Source organism: Mytilus trossulus, chromosome 8 (genome assembly GCF_036588685.1).
Source record: "Mytilus trossulus isolate FHL-02 chromosome 8, PNRI_Mtr1.1.1.hap1, whole genome shotgun sequence".
Taxonomy (NCBI): domain Eukaryota; kingdom Metazoa; phylum Mollusca; class Bivalvia; order Mytilida; family Mytilidae; genus Mytilus; species Mytilus trossulus.
In genome coordinates this window covers 19,265,072-19,292,834 of record NC_086380.1, presented here as the reverse complement: position 1 = coordinate 19,292,834, position 27,763 = coordinate 19,265,072, and the positions used below count along the sequence as shown (strand labels likewise).

Genomic DNA, 27,763 nt, shown 5'->3' with positions numbered 1-27,763 from the left:
CTTCCTGTTTACCGAACACTTGTATGATTTTACACATGATAGCCAAGTTGAAAATTTTTGTCACACTTTCCTAAGGAACTACAATACAAGGATTTCTGAAATTTGGTTTCAGGATTTTTATAAGTCAGCTATACTGTGTGATGCGTTTTCAGATTCATCACTCGACAACTTCCTGTTTACCGAACACTTGCATATTTTTACACTTTATTTTTTCGTCGCATTTTTCTCAGGAACTACAATACAAGATTTCTGAAATTTGGTTTCAGGGTTTATCTAAGTCAGCTATACTGTGTGATGCGTTTTCAGATTGATCACTTGAAAACTTCCTGTTTACCAAACACTTGTATGATTTTACACATGATAGCCAAGTTGAAAATTTTTGTCACACTTTCCTAAGGAACTACAATACAAGATTTCTGAAATTTGGTTTCAGGGTTTATCTAAGTCAGCTATACTGTGTGATGCGTTTTCAGATTCATCACTCGACAACTTCCTGTTTACCGAACACTTGCATATTTTTACACTATTTATATTATCCACTTGCGGCGGGGGTATCATCAGTGAGCAGTAGCTCGCAGTTTCACTTGTTTGGTACTGTAAATTCAGAAATAACTGCTAGAAACAGACAGAGTTGTAAAAAATATTTCATATGAATTAAACATCAGAAAAATCGTAATTTAAAATTGCATTTAAGTCAAAAAAGACAAAATCGCCATGATAAATACATGCAATAATTTCTGAATTTACAATATTCAGTTGTGTAAGCATCTCATTTCAATGGGAAATATTAGGCCCCACCCTCTCAGTGGTCTATCAACTTTTTTTAATTTTACTTAGCTTACATGTATAAGTTTGTGATTAGATCAGTTTAAGATGAACTGCTTATGTTTTAGTCAATGATATTTGGTATGCAAATTTATTGGCATTTGCAAGTATGGTTTCCATAGAGATTATATAGCCCACCCCCTCTTTGACTTTGAAACTTTTACATACAATGGTATTTGTTATGTAGTTGTATTAGCATTGGCACATCTCATTTCCAAGGAGATTGTTTAGCCTGTACCTTCTGTCATGGCTCATCGGCTTTGAACAAATGCATAACTTACATGTAAAAGTAATGCTATTTTAATTTCAACATTTGCATTATCAAAATAAAAAAAAATGTGAGACATATCTCTGTGATATCAGTTTATTAATGCCAAAACTGAAAAAAAAAATGATGAATTTACTTGAAAACAATACAAAAAGAGAAGCAGAAAAATATAAAAAATGAAATGAGATTAATTTGCAGTAACTTTTTCTGTCAGATTATTTAATATGAAATTATGTCTGGTACCCCTATTGCCACAGAAACCATAAGTTTTAAGATATATTGAAAGTGAAAATGTTAGAAATTAACAGCTGGTGGTAACTTCAAACACTGCTCTTGAATAAAGCTGAACAAAATGGTAATTCTTACTATGCATATGTACTTTTTCACTTGTCTTATTATTCATTTATTCTAACTCTCATGTCCAGATGATTTTCAGATTTATGTTTGTCTCTTATTTTCTGTTAGAATTACATTGACACATTTATTCTATATTACAGATTTATTTAAACGAAACAGAAGGAAAAAAGTTGTCAAGTGAACAAAATGTTACTGAAGGTACATAGTAACATTTATATATAACATATTTCATGGTTCTTATGATCTTTGTCTTAATTTTTGGTGGAGCAGTCATTCTATATTTTTTTTTTGGTTAAAAGTTTTATATGTGCAACTTATTTGACTAAAAAAAATAGACTATCATACAGCAGTCAAAAGAAAACTTTTTCTACAGTCTTAGAACTACTAATATAAATTGATATTTATAAAGGGGATTTTTTTTTTTTTTTTTTAAATGTTTATAAGACATATAAGAAAGTAACCATTTATGAAAAGACCAGTGCTTTGATTGCCAATAAGGCCGAATAATTATAGATTATTATATGTCCATATCTATATTGGTACTGGTATCATCCTGTCACTCCCATACTATTGTCGACCATTGAGAACAGATTACAATTACCTGTTATTTGCCCATGCAGAAATACTAGGGAAGTCTGAATTTGATGCAACTTTTATGCCCCACCTCCCATAGTAGAGGGGCATTATGTTTTCTGGTCTGTGCCTCCGTTGTTTTGTCCGTCCTTCTGTCTGTCTGTCCCGCTTCAGGTAAAAGTTTTTGGTCAAGGTAGTTTTTGATGAAGTTAAAGTCCAATCGACTTCAAATTTAGTACACATGTTTCCTATTCTATGATCTTTCTAGTTTTAATGCCAAATTAGAGTTTTAACCCCAATTTCACTGTCCACTGAACATAGAAAATGATAGTGCGAGTGGGGCATTCATGTATTGGGGACACATTCTTGTTCGTCCTGAAAATCTAACTGAAACAAAACATAGAATTTTTCAAATTCACAGTGGCTTTTTTATGTGCAGCTTGCCAGATTTGAATGCTGAACAAATTCTTTAAAGTGCTTTTTATGCCCCACCTACAATAGTAGAGGGGCATTATGTTTTCTGGTCTGTGGCTCCGTTCTTTCGTCCGTCTGTCCGTTCGTTCGTTTGTTCGTCCTGCTTCAGGTTAAAGTTTTTGGTCAAGGTAGTTTTTGATGAAGCAGAAGTCCAATCAACTTATAACTTGGTACACTTGTTGCTTATGATATGATCTTTCTAATTTTAATGCCAAATTAGACTTTTGACCCCAATTTCATGGTCCATTGAACATAGAAAATGATTATGCTATGGGGCATTTGTGTACTTTGGACACATTCTTGTTTAATGTATATACACATTGTTTACTTTATTTCAGAACACAAACCATCAACTGAACAAAAATCCAATGTTCTGTCAGAGACATCTAAGAAAAAATCAGTTTCACAAGAAGATCAAGAGAGTTTCAATCAACTTGTTCAAACAGCAAAACTATACACGGATGAAGGCAACTTAAAAGATGCTTTAGAGTTATATAGGGAGGCCATGAAAATATATAGCAGTGAAAAGTTGGCAAAGAAAATAGAAAAGATTGAGGTAATTATTTAAAAGGTGTTAAAAATTACATGACTTCATTGTGAAGGATCCAAATATCTAGAATTTCCTCAATAAATGAGAATAAAACATCAGTATTGAAAAAATGTTAATTTAATTTAAACATATTTATTTATAGTGGATTGGGAAACAAGTTTTACAACTTATATTAATCCCTTTCCACTTTGCGGGTGCGAGTGCTGCCTTGTAGCGGCATTAGCCTACTCTTTTTCGAATCTACAAGGGTGTCTTTAACGTGCAAGAGATATAGCTCTCTCTTAACAAGGGTCAGCCATTTATCGTCCCCTTCCGACGGACTATCATCGTTTCCTCAAGACCATACTCTCAAATGGTGTCAAGGAAGAGCCGAAAATTGAGTCCCTGAAGTTTTAATCCCAGACGGGAATTGAACCAGGAACCTTTGTGTTAGTAGTCCGATGCACTAACCACTACACCACGGCTCTCTTGGTTAAAGTTGTCCATATGTAAAGAAGACAGACTAGGGGATGTCAAACAAATAATTTGAATATAATTTTTAGTGTTGTTCCAATGATCGGAATAAGTCGGAAATCAGTTGGTTGGGCCTTGCAATGTCGATAATCGATTGGGATTTTGTTCAATCGATTGTCGTTTTAAGTTTACGGACCTTTAGCTTGTCAACTTCCGGTCTCTTTTACGGTTTGCATTTTATATGCGCAGTCAAACAATATTAACCAGTCGATGACAGTAACAATGTCAAACATCCAATAATTAAAGAATAAACCAATTTCTCTTTATAAACGTGACAAAAGCATTTGCAGATTGATGGAAGGTTATTTAACATTAATAACTTTGTATGAAATACTTTCTTTCATTACCGGTACTTGTTACTTGAGAGCGGTATAAATCATTCTGATTTTAGACAAAATAATTTCGTTGCTTCATTAGAACGTGTTGCAAATTGCCTTTTAGAAATGTTTATCCATGTGTTGCATCAAAAACGTCATATTGCTTTCCAAATTGTTTGCCAAACATCGTTTATTGTTGTAAATTTTCCGCGCGTTTGTCCCCCATTTATAAAAATATAAGAATCACGAATCGGATACGGTTCAACTATGTAATAATTCCGCATTCTTACAATTATAGATTCAGACGTACGAATGACACAAACATCGTTTATTGTTGTAAATTTTCCGAAATTTGTCCCCCATTTATAAAAATATAAGAATCACGAATCGGATACGGTTCAACTATGTAATAATTCCGCATTCTTACAATTATAGATTCAGACGTACGAATGACACAATTGACAGAAATTAATGATCACAAGAGTGAAAAAAAGCGTTCTTCACGAATTAACAGACAATGGCTTAATACCCTTTGTATACTGTATATCTTATAATGCAAATGCATTATTTTATTTTTTTGTGTTAATTTTAAATTTCTAAAAATTAAAAACTTTATATATCTTTTCCTAATTAGAAGCATTCAAATGTTCATACAGCTATGTTATTGAAATTGTTTTGTGAGTTACACCATTGAAATTTAGAAATGTTAGTGTCACTGTTGGTAATAAATGTTGTAATTATGAGATAAAATATGTTCAATATGAATCTTGATTCTTATCAAGACAATTCATTGTTTTAACTGCTGAATAGATAATTATCCACTTTTTGATTATCAAAGGTACCGGTACCAGGATTATAATTTAGTACACAAGAATATGAAAAGGAAACAAAAGATCAAATATGAATATATAAACTCTGCAATGATATTGAATGTACACATAAGACATGTACAATGAGACAAAATACATGATTTCCTTTAAAAAAAAAAGGGCAAGGTATTTTGATCCAATTATAACCGATAGTCGGTTGGTTACTGACAACCGATTGTAATAGATAATCGGTTGGTAATTTCAACCGATTATCCAACACTAATAATTTTATTCTCTGATGATACCACTATTTTTTATATACATTTTGATAATTTACTTCTTAAATTTCCAGGCTTATATCAAAGAAAATCATGAAAATGAAGCAGATGTAGATAGCAGAGGTACGTCTTAAAGTTATAAATAGAATGAATACAAGACCACATGATCTTAAAATGGAAAATGGAAAGGGAAATGTGTAAACGAGACAACAACCTGACCACAGAGCAGAAAATGGCCAAAAGCCACCAATGGGTTTTCAGCATAGCGAGAAATTGATGTTGTACTATGTTATTGATTGCTTATTTGACAATGGTATTTAAGACATAACTCACAAATAAACTTCTGATAGATAGATTTAAAATCTTTTTGTTGAAAAATTGATTGTTAATTTCATATATTTTTTTCTGGAAAAATGCATATCAGTTTATAAGTATGCTCGAATGTTATTATAAAGGATTTTTTCAATTTGAAAAGATTGAAGAAATGGGGATATGTTGTGGATGTATATAAGATATTATTTACAATATAAAGTGCGCCATGGTATGTCATTACCTAAATTATAATGTTTTGTCTGATTGTAGAACATGAATCAAATGAAGACATGAAACCAACTACCACAAAGACACCAGCAAAATCACAAAATAATCAGAATGACCAGGAGAAATTTAATAAGCTTGTAATGGAGGCCAAACAGCTGATTGGTGATGGAAAAGTCAAAGCTGCTCTGGATTTAAATAGACAAGCTTTAACCATCTGCCACAGTGAAAAATTAGCAAAAAAAGTGGCCAAAATGGAGGTGAGATTGATTTTGTTGGAGTAATAGTAAACAAAATATGTAAATATGTCTTGATATTATCACTAAAAATCCACCATTTTACAATATTGATAATGCCAAAGTCTTCTTATTTTAGGATATAATTTTAAAATAAAGATTTGAAAACATAATGTGTACAAATCTTATCTTTCAAATAACAATTTCCTGTCATTACAACAAGCCTTTATTCCCACTAGTTAGTTGAGTTAAAATCATTGAACTAATGAAAATCACCTCAGGTTTACAAATCATGTTAGATGATAACGCAATTGATTTTTAAATTTCCATTCATTGAACTGAAATCTTTTTAAGTTTCTCTTTTTTAAATTAATGTTTTGCTAATACCAATACTTCTGCTTCTTTAAACTATATTGACCTGATTTGGGAATATTGTCTCTCATAGAACATATATTGCACTCGCAAGCTCATGCAATATAAAATTCTACTCTGGACAATATTCCCCAATATTCATGCAATAACCCTATATTATTAGATATATGGACAAACATTGATCAATCAACCCATCAATCTTGAATCTGTCATCCAGATAAATTTACTAATTCAAAGTTTTGTTTACGGTAGCCATTTTAGTGTTAGAATTCTGACATTGTATATACTCTCGTGATCCACTGTCATGACTGTTGGTTTAGATTTTCAAGAAATTAGTACACAAAAATGATGTGCTGCAAGAAAACATATCAATATAACACTTTTTACATCCATCTATTCTTTTTAAATTTGATGTCTTTCCATGATTGTTTAAACATATGGCAACAATAAAAAAGAAGACATCAGTCTAGCCCTAAAATACAATCTTTTACACTGACATTTTTCTTCTTTTTTTTCCAGCAATACCTGAAAGAACATGGCAATGAAGAAGAAGGAAATGAGGAAGAGAATAATGGAATGGTGCATGTTGGGAATGGTTACTTCATGTACAAAGAGTTGTTTGAAAAGTTGTATGATCATCAGAAAGAGGCTGTCTTATGGATGTGGGGTTTACATAAGAAACGAAAGGGAGGAATTCTTGGTGATGATATGGGGTATACTAGTATTTGTTTTGGAATTATTTATATATAAAAAATATTTTTTAATAGAAAATAAAGAGCTATAAAAATTGTGCAAATGTCAGCTGTGGTGAATAGCAATGTTTGCAATGTCTTACTGCAATATTTGGTACTGTGAAATATATTTTATATTCCTTTTACAATTAAATATAAATCATTAGTTCTATTACTTAATGCAAATGATTTCATCTGAAAAAACAACAAAAAAACAGAAAATTTACACACAATTACATCACAAATTTCGCTTTGATTGGTAGTCCACTGATGGTACAGTGTAACGATAAAGTCGATTGAATGATTGTTTGTTTTCCAGACTTGGTAAGACTATACAGGTTATATCATTCCTGTCAGGATTGTTTGATATGGACAAAGTCAAGTCAGTACTCATTGTGATGCCAGTCTCACTTATAGTTAACTGGGAAAAAGAATTCCAAAAATGGTAAGATATTAATAATTGCAAGCATATTGATACAGAACAATTTACTACTTTCACTTATAATAACAATAGGAAAAAGCAAATATGTTTTCATTTTGTTTCTGTCTGTCTGTCCCGCTTCAGGTTAAAAATTTTGTCAAAGTAGATTTTGATGATGTTGAGGTCTAATCAGCTTAAAACTTAGTACACATTTTCCCTATATAGCTATGGTATGTTCTTTTTAATTTAAATGCCAGGTTGGAGATAATATCCAAATTTCACTGTCCACTAAATTTATAGTGCAAGTGTGGCATCTATGTTTATTTCTTATTTTATGTTTAAAATTTTACTCACTTATATATGTACTTGGATGCAAGTCATGATAAAATAATCAAAATATAAATACCCAACCAATGGTTGAATGAAAAACAAATTTTCTGCTGCCATGAATTATTTCTTAAAAATAGCATTGTTGGATAAATGTCCCTAAGACTTACTTGAAAACCCTGTTACAGAAAAGTCATGTCTTAATTTTTCGTGAATTAATGATTAAATAGTATTCCCCTTTTAACATGGAAATGCTATTTCATGTATTATTAACATACTCTGTGATACTTTAAACCACCTTGAGGATGTTCCCTCCTCTGTTAAAAATAAACAAGCTTTTTAAAAGACTGTTATGAATTGATAGTCTATAAATAAAGAAATTAAAAAAGTGTGCTTGTTTTTTTGAGATATAAGCCATTTGGAAATTGGCGGGAAATAATTCTCTCTACATTTTTCAAACATTTGCACCTTTTTTGTTTCAAAAACTATGAAAAATAACAAGGATTTTATAAGATTTTGAAATATGGCTTTTTAAACTATATGTTATAAAATTATAAAAAGAAAAGTAGAGATTAGTGGGCATTTTTTTAATGACAGTACATGGATAAAACCAGAGGATTCTGAAAATCTGACAAAATATTAAAAAATAGAGGAGCAAACATCCATAAATGCATGGTGACTTTTGAAATCCTTGAAAATGTATATAAATGCCAAACAGGCAAAACAGTGTTATTGAAGCGTCTACTCATATTTCATTCAATAGATAATTTTCAGTTTGCTCTTTAGCTATAGGTGACTTCTAGATGTCCACTCATCTTTCTGTTGCCGAGTTGCTGCCTGTTTGCAATATAAATCTCCTTTTATTCATGCAATAACTGTTATAGGGCACCAGGTATTCGAGTGGAAGCTTACCATGGTAGCAGTAAGAAGGAGAAGGAACGAGCTCTTGGAAAAGTACAAAGAAGGGGAGGGGTTCTCCTGACATCTTATGGACTAGTTGTCACTAGCTCAGAAGTTATTGGAAAACAAGATGGAAGAGAATTTGTATGGGTAGATATTCTTTTGATATTCTTCGAAATTATGTCTTTTGATATCTAAAGGTACTTTGATCAAGATTCAGATTACTTTGAACTCTTGTTAAGGAACAATTTTTCACAATATTATTAACGCAGGTACTGTTGATTCATTTATTTTCTTGGACTTATGAAACTTACATGTTTATGGATATTATTATTTTTTTGTTTTGTCGTAGTCTGCATAAAAGGTTATTGAAAATTTGTTATTCGTTGAACATTTAATTTTTAAGTTAATCTTATTTTGTGTAATGTAAACCTGTTTATTTAACTAGAAATTTGTTTCTTTGTCATCATAAGCCAGTTGTTTTTAGTATTCAGTCAATTTTTAATGATACAAAAATGTTTAAATGTCAGAAGAAATAAAAACATCTGTTTTTTTTTTTAGGACTATGTTGCTCTTGATGAAGGACATAAAATAAAGAATCCAACAAAAACTACAAAAGGTGTCCATGCAATACCTGCCAGGAATAGAATTATACTAACAGGAACACCTATACAAAATAATCTAAAGGTGAGTTACTAGCTTATAAGTTGTGTTTAATATGATTTCCAATCCTCATTTATAGTCAAAATTAAATTAGGACATAAAACTTTCAAGCTTTCCATGATTTTCTCATTGTGAAGTCATGAAAAAGAAAACATGCCTGATGATGTCACATATATTTTTTAGGTCAATAATTAGAAAAGAAGGAAGAAAACTGATTATGTAGATTTTTTTTCTTAAAGTTTATATAACTTTCTAGTATCAAAAGAATTTTTCATAACAACCCTTATACCTGAGGTATCCACTTCGGAGACACTTCCGTACAACAAATTCATCATGGGTTGGTTCACTTTCATTAGTAAAGATTTTTTTTGTTGTAAACATATAAATATTTCAACACCTTAATTGTTTTGGTTTCCTCACTTCAAATCAAGTAGAAAGAGTTATAACTTTTTGGAATTTTGGATCCTCAATGCTCTTCAACTTTGTACTTGTTTGGGTTTATAAATATTTTTGATTTGAGCGTCACTGATGAGTCTTATGTAGACAAAACGCGCGTATGGCGTACTAAATTATAATCCTGATACCTTTGATAACTATTTACACCACTGGGTCGATGCCACTGCTGGTGGACGTTTCGTCCCCGAGGGTATCACCAGCCCAGTAGTCAACACTTCGGTGTTGACATGAATATCAATAATGTGGTCTTTTTATAAATTTCCTGTATACAAAACTTTGAACTTTTTGAAAAACTAAGGATTTTCTTATCCCAGGCATAGATTACCTTAGCCGAATTTGGCACAACTTTTTGGAATTTTGGGTCCTCAATTCTCTTCAACTTTGTACTTGTTTGGGTTTATAAATATTTTTGATTTGAGCGTCACTGATGAGTCTTATGTAGACGAAACGCGCGTATGGCGTACTAAATTATAATCCTGGTACCTTTGATAACTATTATATATAAACTAAACCGGTTTTGCAATGTGATAAAAATGAAGTTTATTTTCAGGAACTTTGGGCATTGTTTGACTTTGTACACCAAGGTGCATTGTTAGGAACGGCCAGAACATTTAAAATGGAGTATGAAAATCCCATTACAAGAGTAAGATTAATATGATATGAGATTTAAACAGAATTATAACTTATTGGTCAGAAACTTGAGTTACAAATGCAAGAGTTACATTTCATAGAAAAATTAAATGGAATTACTTGTGAGAGCAAATTGAAAAGAGTTATAACCAATTCAAATGATTCTTGCTTAATTGTAAGGAAATAAAGTCGTTTTGTTATAAAATAAATTTGTATTTAATGAGCTTGAATTTCTTCAAATTTAGTGGTAATATTTTGCTAATTTTGATAAGATAAGACACTGACAATATAAACATTGTGTTCAAGTTAGCTGATTTGAACTACCATTACATTTATCAGAGGAGGCTATTACCAAAGTGAAAACAGGATGCGAAAAAGCATGGTGCTGGATAACTTAAGCAATTTTTCACAACAGTACTTAGTTTGCTCTCTTTAGCGAAATTAAATGGCATTCAAAAAATTTATAAAATTGAGAATGGAAAGGGGAATATGTCACAAAGAGTCAACAACCCAACGGAAGAGCAGACAACAGCCTATGCAACCAATGGGTCTTCATCGCAGCAAGAAAATTCTACACCAAGAAGCAGTCTTCAGCTGTCCCTTAAATAAAAAATTTGTACTAGTTCAGTGAAAATGGACGTCACACTAAACTTCAAAGCATATAAACGAACTAGAATAAAAAAACATACAAGACTAACATTTGTTTGCATGTTAATTTGAACTTATAAGTTTGGTATCTATAATTAGGCCAGAGAAAGGGATGCTACTGTTGGTGAGAGAAAATTGGGTCAAGAAATGGCAATTAGTTTGAAGAAGATTATAGCTCCTTATTTTTTACGGAGAACTAAGGCGGAAGTGACAGATACCAAAGATGGTGTAAAAGTAGATAAATCTGAAGATGGCGTTGGGAAGTGAGTGTTATTTTTACTATCTTTGGGAGACCAAAAAGGAGGTCATTTAAATGGTTTACATTATAATTTTATCATATTTCTCAAATAAAGGATGCCATTATAAAATTTTGGTCTTGATAAAAAAGATTTATATCAATCAATTTTTGTTCGACTCAAATATTGAGTATACCCTGAAATTTAAAAAAAAAGACGAAATTTACATGTATTTTTACATCGCTCAGATATAGTGACTTCAAATGTCATTTCAAATATCATACTATTAATGGGTATATTGCTGCAATGCCATTTAACTCATTGATGACTTTCAATCCTAGCACAAGCAGTTTGTTTTATATCATTTTTTTTTAAAATCATGTGACCAATGAATGTAGGCTGGTTTTATATTATATTTAGGTACAAGAACAGGTAATGCATTATTTCTTGTTTTGCCTCAGTATTTATTCATCGTTTTATTATAGCTTTTTTCTGGGTTTTTTTTATGCTTATGTATAAAGAATTTATATCATAATAATTTCCTAGTTTTCAGCCTTACACTCAGGTTAAAGATACAGTTTCAGCCCCAAAAAAATAAACTTAGAAAATTGAAAACACAAAAATAGACGTATTTACACTTGTATGCAAATTTGTCCGCCATTGCATAAAATCACACAGGTTCCCCGTAAATTTTGACATCATAATTCAAAACATTTGATGTCACAACTAAAAGGTTATTGTTGCTTGAAGTCAAAAGGTTATGCAGAGGTGATATAAGGTCATTCCGAGGCACAATGCTAATACTAAAAGACTTAGTATAAATACGTTTATTGTTTTCGAACTCCGTGACACACATTACGGAGTCCTAAAACTTTCAAAGATTGTGTGAACCCAAGGTCATATAACAATTGTAATATTAAAATATGCCTGGGGAAAACTACTTATGGTTGCAGATTTCGATGAAACCAAAATTCAGGAAAAATCAGCAAATTTGGATAGAAATGAATTACAATATACTACCATACTGAGATCAGAATCACTATGAAATCAGCACTTATATGGTTATTGTATTAACTAGGGGTCCCTCTCTACAGGCAGATTACAGTGAGATACATCTATCAGCATCCTTTAATCTTCAATGCCATGAATAGGACACTCAGGGTTATTTTTCCCCTCATCTTTCCCTGTTATAGTTATTTCTCAAACAGGACAAGGTTGATGGTATATAAGCTAGTTGATATGTTAATACATGTTTTTCACTAAATAAGGGTAACATAGTAAGTAACAGAAAATAACTAATCTTCTTTGAAACCCTCAAACAATAACACCCTTTAATTTTATAAATATAGCTTAGTCTCAGCTGCAATGGACCTTCGTAACAAAAGAAAGATATTTTAGTGTAAAAAAAATTACTAAGCATGTTGTGGCATTTTATAGCTTGCTTTGCTCTATGGGATATACTCATTGTTGAAGGCCATAAGGTGACCTATAGTTGCTAAAATCTACATCATATGGTGTCTGGTGTTAGGTGATGAATTTCACTATATTTTAAATTGTACAGCTCTAACAAAAAGTAGAAGAGCTTTTCTTAAACCTTACTATATAAGCTGAGTAAATGTTTTGAAATTCGGCAGTTTATTTATTTCAAAAAATATTCGTGTATTGAAAAATTTGTGTAAATTAATTAGAATTATCAATATAGAAGTATGTTCTCCAGGTTGATCACCAATCTCTCATTCTTGTTGCTCGTTTTTGTGCAAACTTGTCATGCGCAAAATCTGTATGTTATTGTATGTAAAAATATCTTTCTTTGTACCATATACTTGGTTTTATAAGAAATAAAGAATCTTGAATCTTGGTGCAGAGTTCTCATTGGTTATCATTTCACATATTCATATTACATCAAGGCCAATAAAGAAACTTTACCCTTTGGAAATAAGTATGAATAAAGTCATTATATATGTGTTATTTTAAATCTTGTGCTCTATAGATTAATCTTTAACTTGTTCTTTTGAATTGTTTCTCAATTTATGCTTCAATGCTAAAAGGTATCAAATTGTTATTGTATGTATATGTTTAAAAACAGAAGGAATCATTTGATCTGATGAGTATTTCAACTTACACCTCTTGGAAAAAAATAAAGGAAATATTTTATCTGTATTATTATCACAAGATGTTGTCTTTAACCAGTCTGATATGTTGTTATTTTTACAGAATGCCATCTTTAACCAGTCAGATATGTTGTTATTTTTACAGAATGCCATCTTTAACCAGTCTGATATGTTGTTATTTTTACAGAATGCCATCTTTAACCAGTCAGATATGTTGTTATTTTTACTGAATGCCATCTTTAACCAGTCTGATATGTTGTTATTTTTACAGAATGCCATCTTTAACCAGTCTGATATGTTGTTATTTTTACAGAATGCCATCTTTAACCAGTCTGATATGTTGTTATTTTTACAGAATGCCATCTTTAACCAGTCTGATATGTTGTTATTTTTACAGAATGCCATCTTTAACCAGTCTGATATGTTGTTATTTTTACAGAATGCCATCTTTAACCAGTCTGATATGTTGTTATTTTTACAGAATGCCATCTTTAACCAGTCTGATATGTTGTTATTTTTACAGAATGCCATCTTTAACCAGTCTGATATGTTGTTATTTTTACAGAATGCCATCTTTAACCAGTCTGATATGTTGTTATTTTTACAGAATGCCATCTTTAACCAGTCTGATATGTTGTTATTTTTACAGAATGCCATCTTTTACCAGTCTGATATGTTGTTATTTTTACAGAATGCCATCTTTAACCAGTCTGATATGTTGTTATTTTTACAGAATGCCATCTTTAACCAGTCTGATATGTTGTTATTTTTACAGAATGCCATCTTTAACCAGTCTGATATGTTGTTATTTTTACAGAATGCCATCTTTAACCAGTCTGATATGTTGTTATTTTTTACAGAATGCCATCTTTAACAAGAAAGAATGATTTGATATTATGGGTATTCCTTACTCAGACACAACAGAAAATTTACCATGATTTCTTGTCATTGGACACTGTAAAAGAGGTAAAGTTATTATTCCTATAAATTAAATGAATAGTTTAAGGTCATGAGGTCACCTGTAATTTTTCAAAAACAAGCATTTTTCTAGTTTCCAGACAATAACTTGTGCGTAATTGTATGGATATCTCTGAAATTGTACCACAATGTTCCATATAACAAAGGGGAAGCTGGGATTAAGTTTTGGGTTAATTGCCCAAAATATGTAGGAATTGGGGGCCAAAAAAGGGCCTAAAGGAGCATTTTTCTAGTTTCCAGACAATAACTTGTGTGTAATTGTATGGATATCTCTAAAATTGTACTACAATGTTCCATATAACAAAGGGGAGGCTGAGATTAAGTTTTGGGTTAATTGATCAAAATATGTAGGAAAAAGGGCCAAAAAGAATCATGTTTCTAGTTTCCAGACAATAACTTGTGTTTAAGCGTATGAATCTCTCTGAAATTGTACTACAAGGTTCCATACTACAAAGGAAAGGATGGGATTGAGTTTAAAGGTTATTGCTCCAAGGGGGAGTTTCAGGGGTTGTTTCCATTTTTTTTTTTAGGGATTCCTGTTTTTTTCAAAAAATTTCAAATTTCAAGTTCTGAAAAGTTTCAAGAAAAAATCTTCAATTGCACAGTATTGTGAAATAGATTTGTTAGATCTTTGACCACATTTATTTTGTTACTAAAACCTATATTATGTCAAAAATTTGATCACAATCCAAAATTAAGACTGTATGAAGCTTGAATACTGTGACCAAATTTGCCCCAACTGTTCAGGGTTCAACCACTGCGGTTGTATAAAGCTGCATCCTGGGGAGCACCTGGTTTTCTTGAATTTTTGTAATTTTTAGATTTTCAAAAGAACAGATTAGAAACAGTAATGTCTCTGCTGATCTTTATTTGATTTTTTTTTACAAATTATACTTTCTTCTTTCAAATGTTATGTTTCTATTGACCAGAATAATTCCTAGGTTGTTCATAAAAATTGCTCCAATACATTGGTCAATTCTGGCTCTGTGATGAAGACTTGATGTTATTTTTCAGTTACTAATGACAAAGAAATCACCACTGGTGGCATTAACTGTTCTGAAGAAAATAACAGACCACCCCAGACTTCTATCTACCAGGGCTGTAGCTCAGCTAGGACTAGAGGATCATGGGTAAGAGGAAAAATATCGTAACTTTTGTCAAAGATTTTAAGTTGATTTTTATTGTAAATTCAGAAATTATTGCGATGTTTTTATTATTGCGAATAATGAGACAGAGTTGTAAATGCAATAATTAAAACTCCCATTCTGTACTATTTTATCTTTTTCTCAAAATCTTAAAAATTAAAATTGCATTTGAGTTTAAAATGACAAAATCGCAATTATAAATGCATGCAATAATTTCTGAATTTACAGTATTTAAACAAAATATTAATTATTAAATGTAGAATCAACTGTACAAAAATAATCTCCGATAAAAATTTGGCTACAAGATGAATTGGACCATGAAACTTTTATAATTTATCAGGAAACATTCTAATTTTAGCTTTTTATTTTGCAGTAGACATTTTACAGTTTAACTATTCACTTCACGTAAAATGTAAATAATGAAAACGGGGAATATTTTACTGCATGAAGCACAAAAAGTGAATAAAAGCCTTGCTAAAATTACCATATTTAAAATGAATCAATTCATCATCTAAATACAGTTGATGTCAGCCATAAAAGGCCACCAAAGGGCCTGTAACTGAGAATAACCAATACTGTATAATCGACTTTAAAAAGCCTATCCTGAAATGTGAAATAATTCAAACAAGAATACTGATAAATCTTTAAGAATGACAAAACTAAGATGCTTTGAGTACATAACTGAAATTTATACACCTTTCCTAAGTATATTGATTTGAGGTGCCATAAATAAATGTCAGAGACCATTGAATAAACCCTGTAGGGAAAACACTCCTGTAATAGTAATCAACTGTATTATTATTTTCTTTCCAGTCTTGATGAGGACCAGTTAGAATCAGAGGAGGCGTACCTTAGCGCTGTCAATCAAATTAAAAACGTTGATGATCAGATACTCATTAATGAGTCAGGGAAACTCATAGTGCTGGTGGAGTTACTTGATAAATTAAAAGCAGAGGGGCATAGAACATTAGTATTCTCTCAGTCAAGGAAGCTATTAGATATCATCTTTAAAGTTATTTCTAATAGGGTATGTATAATAAGGAAATTTTTCAATATCTTTTTTTTTTTTTTTTTTTTTTTTTTTGTAATGTGTTTATTGGCAAAGAACTTCATATATATAATATAATTATAGTAAATAAGTTCATAGTACATCAGCAAAATCGAGACAAGTACATAAAGTTGAATTTTTGAATCCTTCTTTAAACTTATAATAATATTATTAATAATTTTAAAAAAGAATAGAAAATCTAAATCTAAGGTTGCATGAATTGGGTAGATATTTTAATTACTTGAAAGTTAGCTTATAAAATCATTCTATTAGTTAGAGCCAGGGGTTCCAGCAGGTGTACACTCTTTGCAATGGTTTGTTTTTATAAAATATTATTTTAATTTTTCAATATCCTGAAGATTAAGTTTTGTTCATAAGGGAATATTAAGCTTCTCAATGATCAAAATAAGTGTTTGTCAAACTGCTATATAACCAGTGTAATTTTTCTGATTAAACGGTTGGTTCAAATTTTTTGAAATTTTTATATATTTGACAAGAAAATCAAACGAGCCAAATTAATTTTAGTTAAAGTGTTAGGTACCACCTTAAGATGTATTTTCATATTTTATTATTAGAATTAACCTTCATAAATTTTGCTCCTTAAGAAATGAATCATGCAAGCCATAGTTTTATTGGAATTTTTCACATGTCATGGGCTGTTATATTTAAATTTAAGGCCAAGCACAAGCATTACTTAGTTGGTAGTGTAAAACAATAAAAAATCAATGGTTGACATACTAAAATGTGATGAAATTATGCTTATTTCAACATTTTGTGTTAAAAAAAATTCAAATGAAATGTAAAATCACAAAAATACTGAACCGTGATCGAAATTCAAAATGAATTAGACAGGACAGAACACATGTGTAATCTGTGTTCATTGTAGAGACACATGGTGTTGAGATTAGATGGGACAGTTACACATGTGTAATCTGTGTTCATTGTAGAGACACATGGGGTTGAGATTAGACGGGACATTAACACATGTGTAATCTGTGTTCATTATAGGGACACATAGTGTTGAGATTAGATGGGACAGTTACACATGTGTAATATGTGTTCATTGTAGGGACACATGATGTTGAGATTAGACAGGACAGAACACCTGTGTAAATTTGTTTATTGTAGGGACACATGGTGTTGAGATTAGACAGGACAGAACACCTGTGTAAATGTGTTTATTGTAGGGACATATAGTGTTGAGATTAGACAGGACAGAACACATGTGTAATCTGTGTTCATTGTAGAGACACATGGTGTTGAGATTAGATGGGACAGTTACACATGTGTAATCTGTGTTCATTGTAGAGACACATGGGGTTGAGATTAGACGGGACAGTAACACATGTGTAATCTGTGTTCATTGTAGGGACACATAGTGTTGAGATTAGATGAAACAGTTACACATGTGTAATATGTGTTCATTGTAGGGACACATGATGTTGAGATTAGACAGGACAGAACACCTGTGTAAATTTGTTTATTGTAGGGACACATGGTGTTGAGATTAGACAGGACAGAACACCTGTGTAAATTTGTTTATTGTAGGGACACATGATGTTGAGATTAGACAGGACAGAACACATGTGTAAATTTGTTTATTGTAGGGACACATGGTGTTGAGATTAGACAGGACAGTTACACATGTGTAATCTGTGTTCATTGTAGAGACACATGGGGTTGAGATAAGACGGGACAGTAACACATGTGTAATCTGTGTTCATTGTAGGGACACATGATGTTGAGATTAGACAGGACAGAACACCTGTGTAAATTTGTTTATTGTAGGGACACATGGTGTTGAGATTAGACAGGACAGAACACCTGTGTAAATTTGTTTATTGTAGGGACACATGATGTTGAGATTAGACAGGACAGAACACATATGTAAATTTGTTTATTGTAGGGACACATGGTGTTGAGATTAGACAGGACTGAACACATGTGTAATCTGTGTTCATTGTAGGCACACATAGTGTTGAGATTAGACAGGACAGTTACACATGTGTAATATGTGTTCATTGTAGGGACATATAGTGTTGAGATTAGACAGGACAGAACACATGTGTAATATGTGTTCATTGTAGGGACATATAGTGTTGAGATTAGACAGGACAGAACACATGTGTAATATGTGATATTGTAGGAACACATAGTGTTGAGATTAGACAGGACAGAACAGATGTGTAAATTTGTTTATTGTAGGGACACATAGTGTTGAGATTAGACAGGACAGAACACATGTGTAATATGTGTTCATTGTAGGGACACATGATGTTGAGATTAGACAGGACAGAACACATGTGTTATATGTGTTCATTGTAGGGACATATAGTGTTGAGATTAGACAGGACAGAACACATGTGTAATCTGTGTTCATTGTAAGAACACATAGTGTTGAGATGAGATGGGACAGTTACACATGTGTAATATGTATTCATTATAGGGACACATAGTGTTGAGATTAGACAGGACAGAACACCTGTGTAAATTTGTTTATTGTAGGGACACATGGTGTTGAGATGACAGGACAGAACACATGTGTAAATTTGTTTATTGTAGGGACACATAGTGTTGAGATTAGACAGGACAGAACACATGTGTAATATGTGTTCATTGTAGGGACACATAGTGTTGAGATTAGACCGGACAGTAACACATGTGTAATCTGTGTTCATTGTAGGGACACATAGTGTTGAGATTAGACAGGACAGAACACATGTGTAAATTTGTTTATTGTAGGGACACATGGTGTTGAGATTAGACAGGACAGAACACATGTGTAATATGTGTTCATTGTAGGGACACATAGTGTTGAGATTAGACCGGACAGTAACACATGTGTAATCTGTGTTCATTGTAGGGACACATAGTGTTGAGATTAGACAGGACAGAACACATGTGTAAATTTGTTTATTGTAGGGACACATAGTGTTGAGATTAGACAGGACAGAACACATGTGTAATCTGTGTTCATTGTAGGGACACATAGTGTTGAGATTAGATGGGACAGTTACACATGTGTAATATGTGTTCATTGTAGGGACACATAGTGTTGAGATTAGACAGGACAGAACACCTGTGTAAATTTGTTTATTGTAGGGACATATAGTGTTGAGATTAGACAGGACAGAACACATGTGTAATCTGTGTTCATAGTAGGGACACATGGTGTTGAGATTAGACAGGACAGAACACATGTGTAAATTTGTTTATTGTAGGGACACATAGTGTTGAGATTAGACCGGACAGTAACACATGTGTAATCTGTATTCATTGTAGGGACACATGGTGTTAAAATTAGACGAGACATTAACACATGGGTTAGCTTTGTTCATTGTAGGGACACATAGTGTTGAGATTAGACGAGACAGTTACACATGTGTAAATTTGTTTATTGTAGGGACACATGGTATTGAGACTAGATGGGACAGTAACACATTTGTCTGAGAGAGATCAAAGAATGCAGAAGTTTCAGACTGATGACAGATACTCTGTATTTCTATTGACAACACAAGTAAGATTTAGTTGTATTTCTATTGACAACACAAGTAAGATTTAGTAGATAAGGTTGCTGTATGTCTTATACTTATAAAACAAAATAGGCTGATCTTTAATACCAGAGAGTGAACATTTTATATATATATTCATATTTTTCATTGTAACCACTTTGATAGCTAGAATGCTATAGATCTAAAAACAAAATGAACATGCAACTCAATTTGAATTCTTTTAGAAAATATTGTTTTATTTATGTGAGGTCTGTCCTGAGTACAATTAAATATTGTCTCAATTTGTCACTATTCTAACTAAAAAATTCCACTTTGCAAAGATATGATCATATGAGTTTCAACCTATTAATTTGTTTCTAGGTTGGAGGTGTTGGATTGACCCTAACAGCAGCAGACAGGGTGGTTATTTGTGAGTAGATAGAACAGTTGTGACATTTAAATTGTCTCCCTTTAATGCATAGAACCTGCGTAATATATACCTGTTTCTCGTTTCTTTTTTCTCGTTTTTTTATAAAGATTAGACCGTTGGTTTTCCCGTTTGAATGGTTTTACACTAGTAATTTTGGGGCTCTTCATAGCTTGTTGTTTGGTGTCAGCCAAGGCTCTGTGTTTAAGGCCGTACATTGACCTATAATGGTTTACATTTTTTTTTAAATTGTTATTTGGATGCAGAGTTGTCTCATTGGCACTCACACCACATCTTCCTATATCTATCTATTTAGAAAGATACAGAGACAAAACAGTATAGCTAAATGAATAATTGGAAACAGGAGACAATTTTGTGTTCTATTAATATTGTAACCATCAACATTTATATAAATTCTATATATAAAGTAAGGAGGCGTGTTAGCAATATGATGCAGTTGTTAATAACTATGATCACTATATGACCTTTTGCAATAAATAAAACCATTACCACATAGCAAGACATGACAAAATGTTAAAACAATGCAAACGGCCACATTATGTAGGTATGTGCCTGTCCAAAGTCAGGAGCCTGTAATTCAGTGGTTGTTGTTTGTTTTTGTGTAACATATTTTTTTTAATGCCACACCTACAATAGTAGAGGGGCATTATGTTTTCTGGTCTGTGCCTCAGTTCGTTCGTCCGTTCGTTTGTTCATCCGTTCGTTCGTTCGTTCGTCCCGCTTCAGGTTAAAGTTTTTGGTCGAGGTAGTTTTTGATGAAGTTAAAGTCCAATCAACTTGAAACTTAGTACACATGTTCCCTATGATATAATCTTTCTAATTTTAATGTCAAATTAAAGTATTGACCCCAATTTCATTGTCCACTGAACAAAGAAAAAGATAGTGTGAAGCTCAGGTTAAAGTTTTTGTCAAGGTAGTTTTTGATGAAGTTGAAGTCCAATCAACTTGAAACTTATTACACATGTTAACTATGGTATTATCTTTCTAATTTTAATGCAAAATTAAAGTATTGACTCCAATTTCATGGTCCAGTGACACGTAAAATGATAGTGCGAGTGGGGCATCCGTGTACTATGGACACATTCTTGTTCATTCATTTTTTTATATAAATAAGGCCATTAGTTTTCTCGCTATAATTGTTTTACATTGTCATTTTGGGGCCTTATATAGCTGACTATGTGGTATGGGCGTTGCTCATTGTTAAACGCCATACGGTGACCTATAGTTGTTAATTTCTGTGTCATCTCGGTCACTTGTGGAAGGTTGACTCATTGGCAATGATACCACATCTTCTTTTTTATATAAATAAGAAAACCAAGAGTCTGATTTTGGTCCAAACATTATATATGACAAACATGACACCCACTATATTACAGGTTTCTGATTTGGGACAAGTACCTACAGATCAAGGCAGGGCTAAACATGTTTGTGGGTGCCCATTCCTGCTACTAATCTGGACAGTGGCGTATTAGAAATAGCACAGCTTAAGAATCAACTATTTTAAATTCAGAAATTATTGCTTATAGTGTGCCTGAGTTGATATTGTAATAGTTAGAACACACATTCTAGTATCTGAAATTTGCATCGGTTTGTAAAATTTATAATCGTATAATACATGTAATAATAATAATTAATCTTGCATTATTGTCCGTTCTTCATTAATAACAATAACAAATGCATACAATAATTTGACTTTACAGTATAACAATCAGTAAGAAAAGGCTCGACTCTTCAAATGGTTATAAAACAAATATGAAGACAAAAAACAAATCTGATATCAGTAAAAACTGAAAGCTACTTCAAATCTAATAACAATGAATAAAACCTTAACATTTGCATTTTTTTAGATGATCCAAGTTGGAACCCTGCTACTGATGCACAAGCTGTAGACCGAGCCTTTAGGATAGGACAGGAGAAGAATGTGGTCATCTACAGGTTGATAACTTGTGGGACTGTGGAGGAGAAGATCTATAGGAGGCAGATATTCAAAGATTCTATCACCAGACAGACAACAGGAAACAGTACAAACCCATACAGGTATTAGAACCCCCTTCTGGTATTAATACCTTAACGTCAAGATGGTGTTAAAATGCATTTGGAATCCTGGCATTTATCATGCTTTTTAATTCACAAAATGCTGAAAGACACCCCTTCTAAATTATTTAAACCTATCATTCTGAATCAACAATAATACATATATCTTGGTGTAAATTAGATAGCTTTGAGCTATAAACATCTGCCTAGAATATCACAGGTACAAGTTATCATGCATGACATTGAATTGCTTGCTATGGTTAAGGGTTTTATATTCCATTGTTGAGGTAGTGTAGTAACCTTAAGGTGGTACCTAACACTTTCACTAAAACCAATTTGGCTCGTTTAATTTTCAGAAATTTTGACAAAGTATTTACCGCCTTTGACAAAATTATAAAAATTTCAAAAAATTGAACCAACCATTTTATCAGAAAAATTACACTGGTTATATAGCAGTTTGACAAACACTAGTTTTGATCATTGAGAAGCTTAATATTCTCTTAACAACGCAGCGTAATAAAAATGTTTAGCTGATTTTACAGAGTTATCTCCCTGTAGTGTGAGGTACCACCTAAAGTTGTTTAAATCCACACTTGTGTTTTGAGGGATATTAGTTCAATTGGAATCAGTAATATCCATCTTTGTATATTTTACCTTGCTTGAACCATCACAAACTATTTGTGTCCTGTTGTTTTAATGCTTTTTTGTTCTAGGCAGCATATTATTGCAGCTTTATTTATCTAGTTCTACATCCAAAACAAACGGTTGATCATTTAAGTACTGTTGCACATATGTAGGACCTTATTACTTTGCAACCATCATGAAATACAGACCATTTTATTTTTTCACTATTTTTGCATTTGCCATAAAACTTTTATTCCTTGTGAATTAACTTGAAATTTAAAAATCATTTTTAGTAGAAACATATTAATATGAATCAAATGAGATAAGAGGTATATGTATCGATTAGAAAAAAAAAACACCATTTTTAACTTTTTCTGATTTAGAATTAATGTCTCAAGGAAAGTTTTCGATTGATTTATTTTCTCTGTATTTTAGTGATAGAATACAGTCTGGGTTTGACTTCATAAATTTGCAATCTTTCAGTGACATGAACTGATCTTCGTGACCAAGAAGTAGCATATGAAGATATCTTTGTTTTTATTTATTTTTTAAATCAAGTTTCATGACAGTTCCTTACTTAAACTTTATGGAAGCTCTTGGCCATGTAGGGTTCTCTGTTAATTGTGTCAGACAAAACTGCCTATGTCAAGGTCAAAGGTATCAGACTTTTCAAAACATTCTATTATATTTTTTTCATAGTATAATTACTTTATGAAATTTGACACCAAATACTTTTCTAAGTTATAATATCATATAGCATCAAACCCAAGAAATTTTTATATGTTATATCCATTGTAAATTACAGTTATTTAAAACAGCAACAGACTTTAATTATCATGATTATACCACATATACAACTAATAGTATGTAACCATCAAATTTTCACAGAATCTTCACTTTCCAACAATTTCGGTTACATACCCACTTTAAGTAGAAAAATTTGGTGATTTGACCATAAAGAAAGAATGTGGTATTGAGATACATAGTTTATGTTGTACTATTTCAAAAAATGTAATAAAATTTAAAGGCCTCAAATTGAAGTTTTTTCAGAGAATATGTTTTTTTTATTTAAATTGTTTAAATGAAAGGACTTAAAAAACCAAAAACATGAGCAGACAACTCTTATAAAATGGCTTTTTGAAAATAAAATATATTTTTTTCTGATCTTATGAAGTGTGTTAAAAATAATCAACAATGAAACATTCTTGTTAAAAAAGTCCTCAGAAAACGAGATGAAATTACATTAATTAAAATGAATAACCTTACAGTTAAATTGTTTCAAGGAAACTCTAAATTTGATTATTTTCTAAAAAAGTGTTTTTACATAAGTATAGGCCCATCCTTCAAATTTGTAAATTCCCTATATGTAGACCCCAATCATTTCATTATTCATGACCACCAGCCGTAAAAATGTTTTGTAGAAAAAAAGGATCACATAGAAATTCAACCAATAAATTCCAATCTGCATAACATTCGGAATTGATGTAAAGTCCAGTCTATCCCCAGCATTAGTAAGTGCTAGTTGATATAACACACCAGCACATTATAAATACTAGGAAAATAAGGACAACTCTTCTATTCATGCACACATTGCAATAATGTATCAGACAGCTCTTCTTAAACCCACCATAGGCTTATTGAAACACTAGCAGAATTAAAACAGAAATGAAAACACTAGCAGAATTAAAACAGAAATGAAAACACTAGCAGAATTAAAACAGAACAAAACTCTAGCACATTAGATAACAAAGAGATACTGTAGAATAAGACATGCATGTCATGAATACTAGGAAATACTGCATGTATGGTGTAAATGTCATCTCTCTTCCCCAGCATCAACAAGTGCTAATTATTAGTCTGCACACCAGCACTGTATTGATACAGGTAAGAAAGATAACTCTTATTCAGGAACAACAAGTCTCACAGGAAAAGTAAACAGTTCACCTAAGAATTGAGAAAACCTCCTCAAAACTGACATCTCAAACTATCATAGAGACTTTTTTTCTGTTAAGTTGACATAAATAGCAAACTAAGTGTTTAAACCAACCAAGAAATTGGAATTTAGGTGCAAAAAAAACCCACACATTTTTCCTTCCCTTGTTATAGCTACCAGTCTGTAAATGTATTATTTTTGAAAAAATATTCTTTGAAAAAAATCTTCTCTGTTCTTTTTCCTTCAATGAATACAATGTTTTTCCTAACATGTAAGCATTAAATAAAGAAATGTACAGCTAAAAATTATTATTTTTTTCTTTATATAAGAAATTTTCTAAGAAAATATCTATCTTAATAAACTATTATTTTGCAGGTGTCAAAGTTAATCCGTGATTACAATGTGATAATCTCTAAGCAAATGAAATGCCACTGTAATTTTATCTTAATTACCTCCCTTTGTATCTATATCCTGCTGTTGTATAAGTCTTATCTAAGGCTAATTGTCATTCACAATCTTTTGTTAATTGTAAAAAAATCTTAATGGAATTTCACAAGTTTTTTTTATTCTTTTCAAGATATAAGGAGATCAATGGTGAGATAAAAGGGATCAAATAAAGTGGTTTTTTGATATCAATGGAAGTTTGCCTCCAGGTGTTATTTCATACCTTTGTTATAGAACCTGAGATCAAGGGAGACAACTTAACACATTTGTTTGAATTGATTACAAAGCAAACATGTCAGATACATTGTACAAACGACTATGTATTTATCAAGAAAAAATATTTCTCGAGGGCATTACAAGAAAGCAATTATTACATAAAAAATAATCAATATTGTATTCACATGATCTCTTTGAAGTGTTTTGATTAAATAAAAGATTAAATTCTTCAAATTTTCAAAGTTTGAAAAATTACACCATAGCATTATGATTTATTTTTTATATTTAATTTTAATTACTTTTGATTTGATTTGGAAAAAAACGCATCAATAATAATGTAGCTGTAAAGATTTTAACTATAATGTAATATTACAAAGACTTGAATTTTAGCATTTCTCGTTTTAATTTAGTTCCCATAAATATTCCTGAGATGTGCAGTTTGAATTTAAATTTCTAGATCTTTGCTTATATTTATTGAAAAAAAAAAAATTCATTTGAAAGTTACATAAATCACTAAATAGCAATTAAATTGAGATGATATTATTTTTTTTATTATTTAACTAATTTAACATTTCCAAATACAAACCCTGTACTGTCATGGCTGTAGATATTTTGGTTATCTGCATTAAATTAAAAATCTCTCTATATTTATTGATACCCCTTATTACAGGCAATACAGAATAACTAAGTATATGTTTTTATAACAACCTCTGGTACCAAATTCAACTATGTAGATGTAATACCCCTTGGTACCTGGCATCAAATTGGTGCAGAATGTTATATATCTCAGCACCGAACGTAATGTCAGGACCAATAGATATCTGTTGATTCTTATGGTCTATAAAGTCACTAGAAAATAGAAAGAACCGAAAAGACAGGAAACAATGAAATTGTTCAACTGGTTCCTCAATAAGTCTTAGTAAAACAAGTTCAATAGAACAAAATCTTAATTTCTAAGTCTTCCATGCAGAGCATTTTTTTAGATTGTTGTTCATAAGGAATTATAGAAAAATTCAAGATATCAACAAAACATTAGAAAAGTCCACATTACTATGCATTGTATAAGAAAACTTCAAATTACTTGAACATAAAAACAATTTCAGATAGAAAAACACAGGAAAAATCTAAAATTGCAGAATATAAGAAAAAGTCAAAATAGTAAACCATAAGAAAAATACCAAAACATAAAATTTAAAATATCTAGAACAAAATGAAAATCCAAAATAGCTAATAACAATTTTAGATAGCAGAAAACATAAATAAGAAAATAAAAAAAAACAAAACACAAGAAAATCCAAGACAAATTCAAAATAATCCATGAAAAAATCCAAAATATCAAACTATAAAATCCTCCTATTCCAGAATTGAACTGGTGTATATATGTGATGGTTATCTCTAACTATCCCTCCCTCTGGCATCATATTGGTGCAGGCAGTAATTAGACCCTTCACACAACATGATACCAGGGAGGAACCAGCTGGATTTACTCTGGCAACCAGTCCAAAACAAGAGGCTGACCATTGTTCAGGTTAAATTAATTACAAGTCATGCTCTAGATGAATGTACATGTTTTCCCCAGCATCAGTAAGTGCTTGTTGTCATGGTTACACATGCACACAACTGTTACTAGGAAATTAATGTACTTTATTAAGTATGTGAAAATAAGTTTCTTTTGAACAATTGATAAAATAACATAAGAGTTTAGTCATTTGTGTTCATTTATGAATTTTATACTAATTTTTTTGGTGAAAAGAATAATCATGGAAATTTTAAAGTGATAAAATATTCATATTAGTAATAGTTACTTATAAACTTAAATAAGATTCAAAATAATAAAACATTTAGAGAATTTGAATTGATAAAAACAAAAACTTTGACAAACTCACCTAACCATGTAGCTGTTATCAACACAAGTGTCCATATCTAAATGAGTGTGTACTACAGTAGTGACCAGTATAACTGACCATTTAGTGGACACTTGTTAATTGTAATAACAACTGTGACATATGTCAGTCTGGTTACATGTTAATTACTGAATAAACATTGTCATGCCAACTATTTTAATTGTCAAAAATTCAATGCATTGGAAATAAAAAAATTACCAAATTAAAAATTAATATTTTTAACAACAAAAATCCTGTTTGTAAAAAAATAAATCAGACTTTTTTGG

General features: G+C 31.3%; 1 protein-coding gene across 2 annotated transcripts in view; it reads left to right on the top strand.

The window, feature by feature from the left end:
* LOC134680665 (DNA excision repair protein ERCC-6-like) overlaps positions 1–27,763 on the top strand; it is a 68,271-nt gene that overhangs the window by 16,750 nt on the left and 23,758 nt on the right. For both annotated transcript variants that reach the window (XM_063539799.1, XM_063539800.1), the window contains exons 10-25: positions 1,591–1,648; positions 2,836–3,053; positions 5,039–5,087; positions 5,547–5,761; positions 6,629–6,822; positions 7,160–7,285; positions 8,473–8,638; positions 9,050–9,175; positions 10,158–10,250; positions 10,985–11,148; positions 14,093–14,198; positions 15,225–15,340; positions 16,169–16,382; positions 19,807–19,920; positions 20,276–20,324; positions 22,190–22,379. In XM_063539799.1, the coding sequence (XP_063395869.1) occupies positions 1,591–1,648; positions 2,836–3,053; positions 5,039–5,087; positions 5,547–5,761; positions 6,629–6,822; positions 7,160–7,285; positions 8,473–8,638; positions 9,050–9,175; positions 10,158–10,250; positions 10,985–11,148; positions 14,093–14,198; positions 15,225–15,340; positions 16,169–16,382; positions 19,807–19,920; positions 20,276–20,324; positions 22,190–22,379 (2,198 nt within the window). The remainder of the gene's footprint in view (positions 1–1,590; positions 1,649–2,835; positions 3,054–5,038; positions 5,088–5,546; positions 5,762–6,628; positions 6,823–7,159; positions 7,286–8,472; positions 8,639–9,049; positions 9,176–10,157; positions 10,251–10,984; positions 11,149–14,092; positions 14,199–15,224; positions 15,341–16,168; positions 16,383–19,806; positions 19,921–20,275; positions 20,325–22,189; positions 22,380–27,763) is intronic.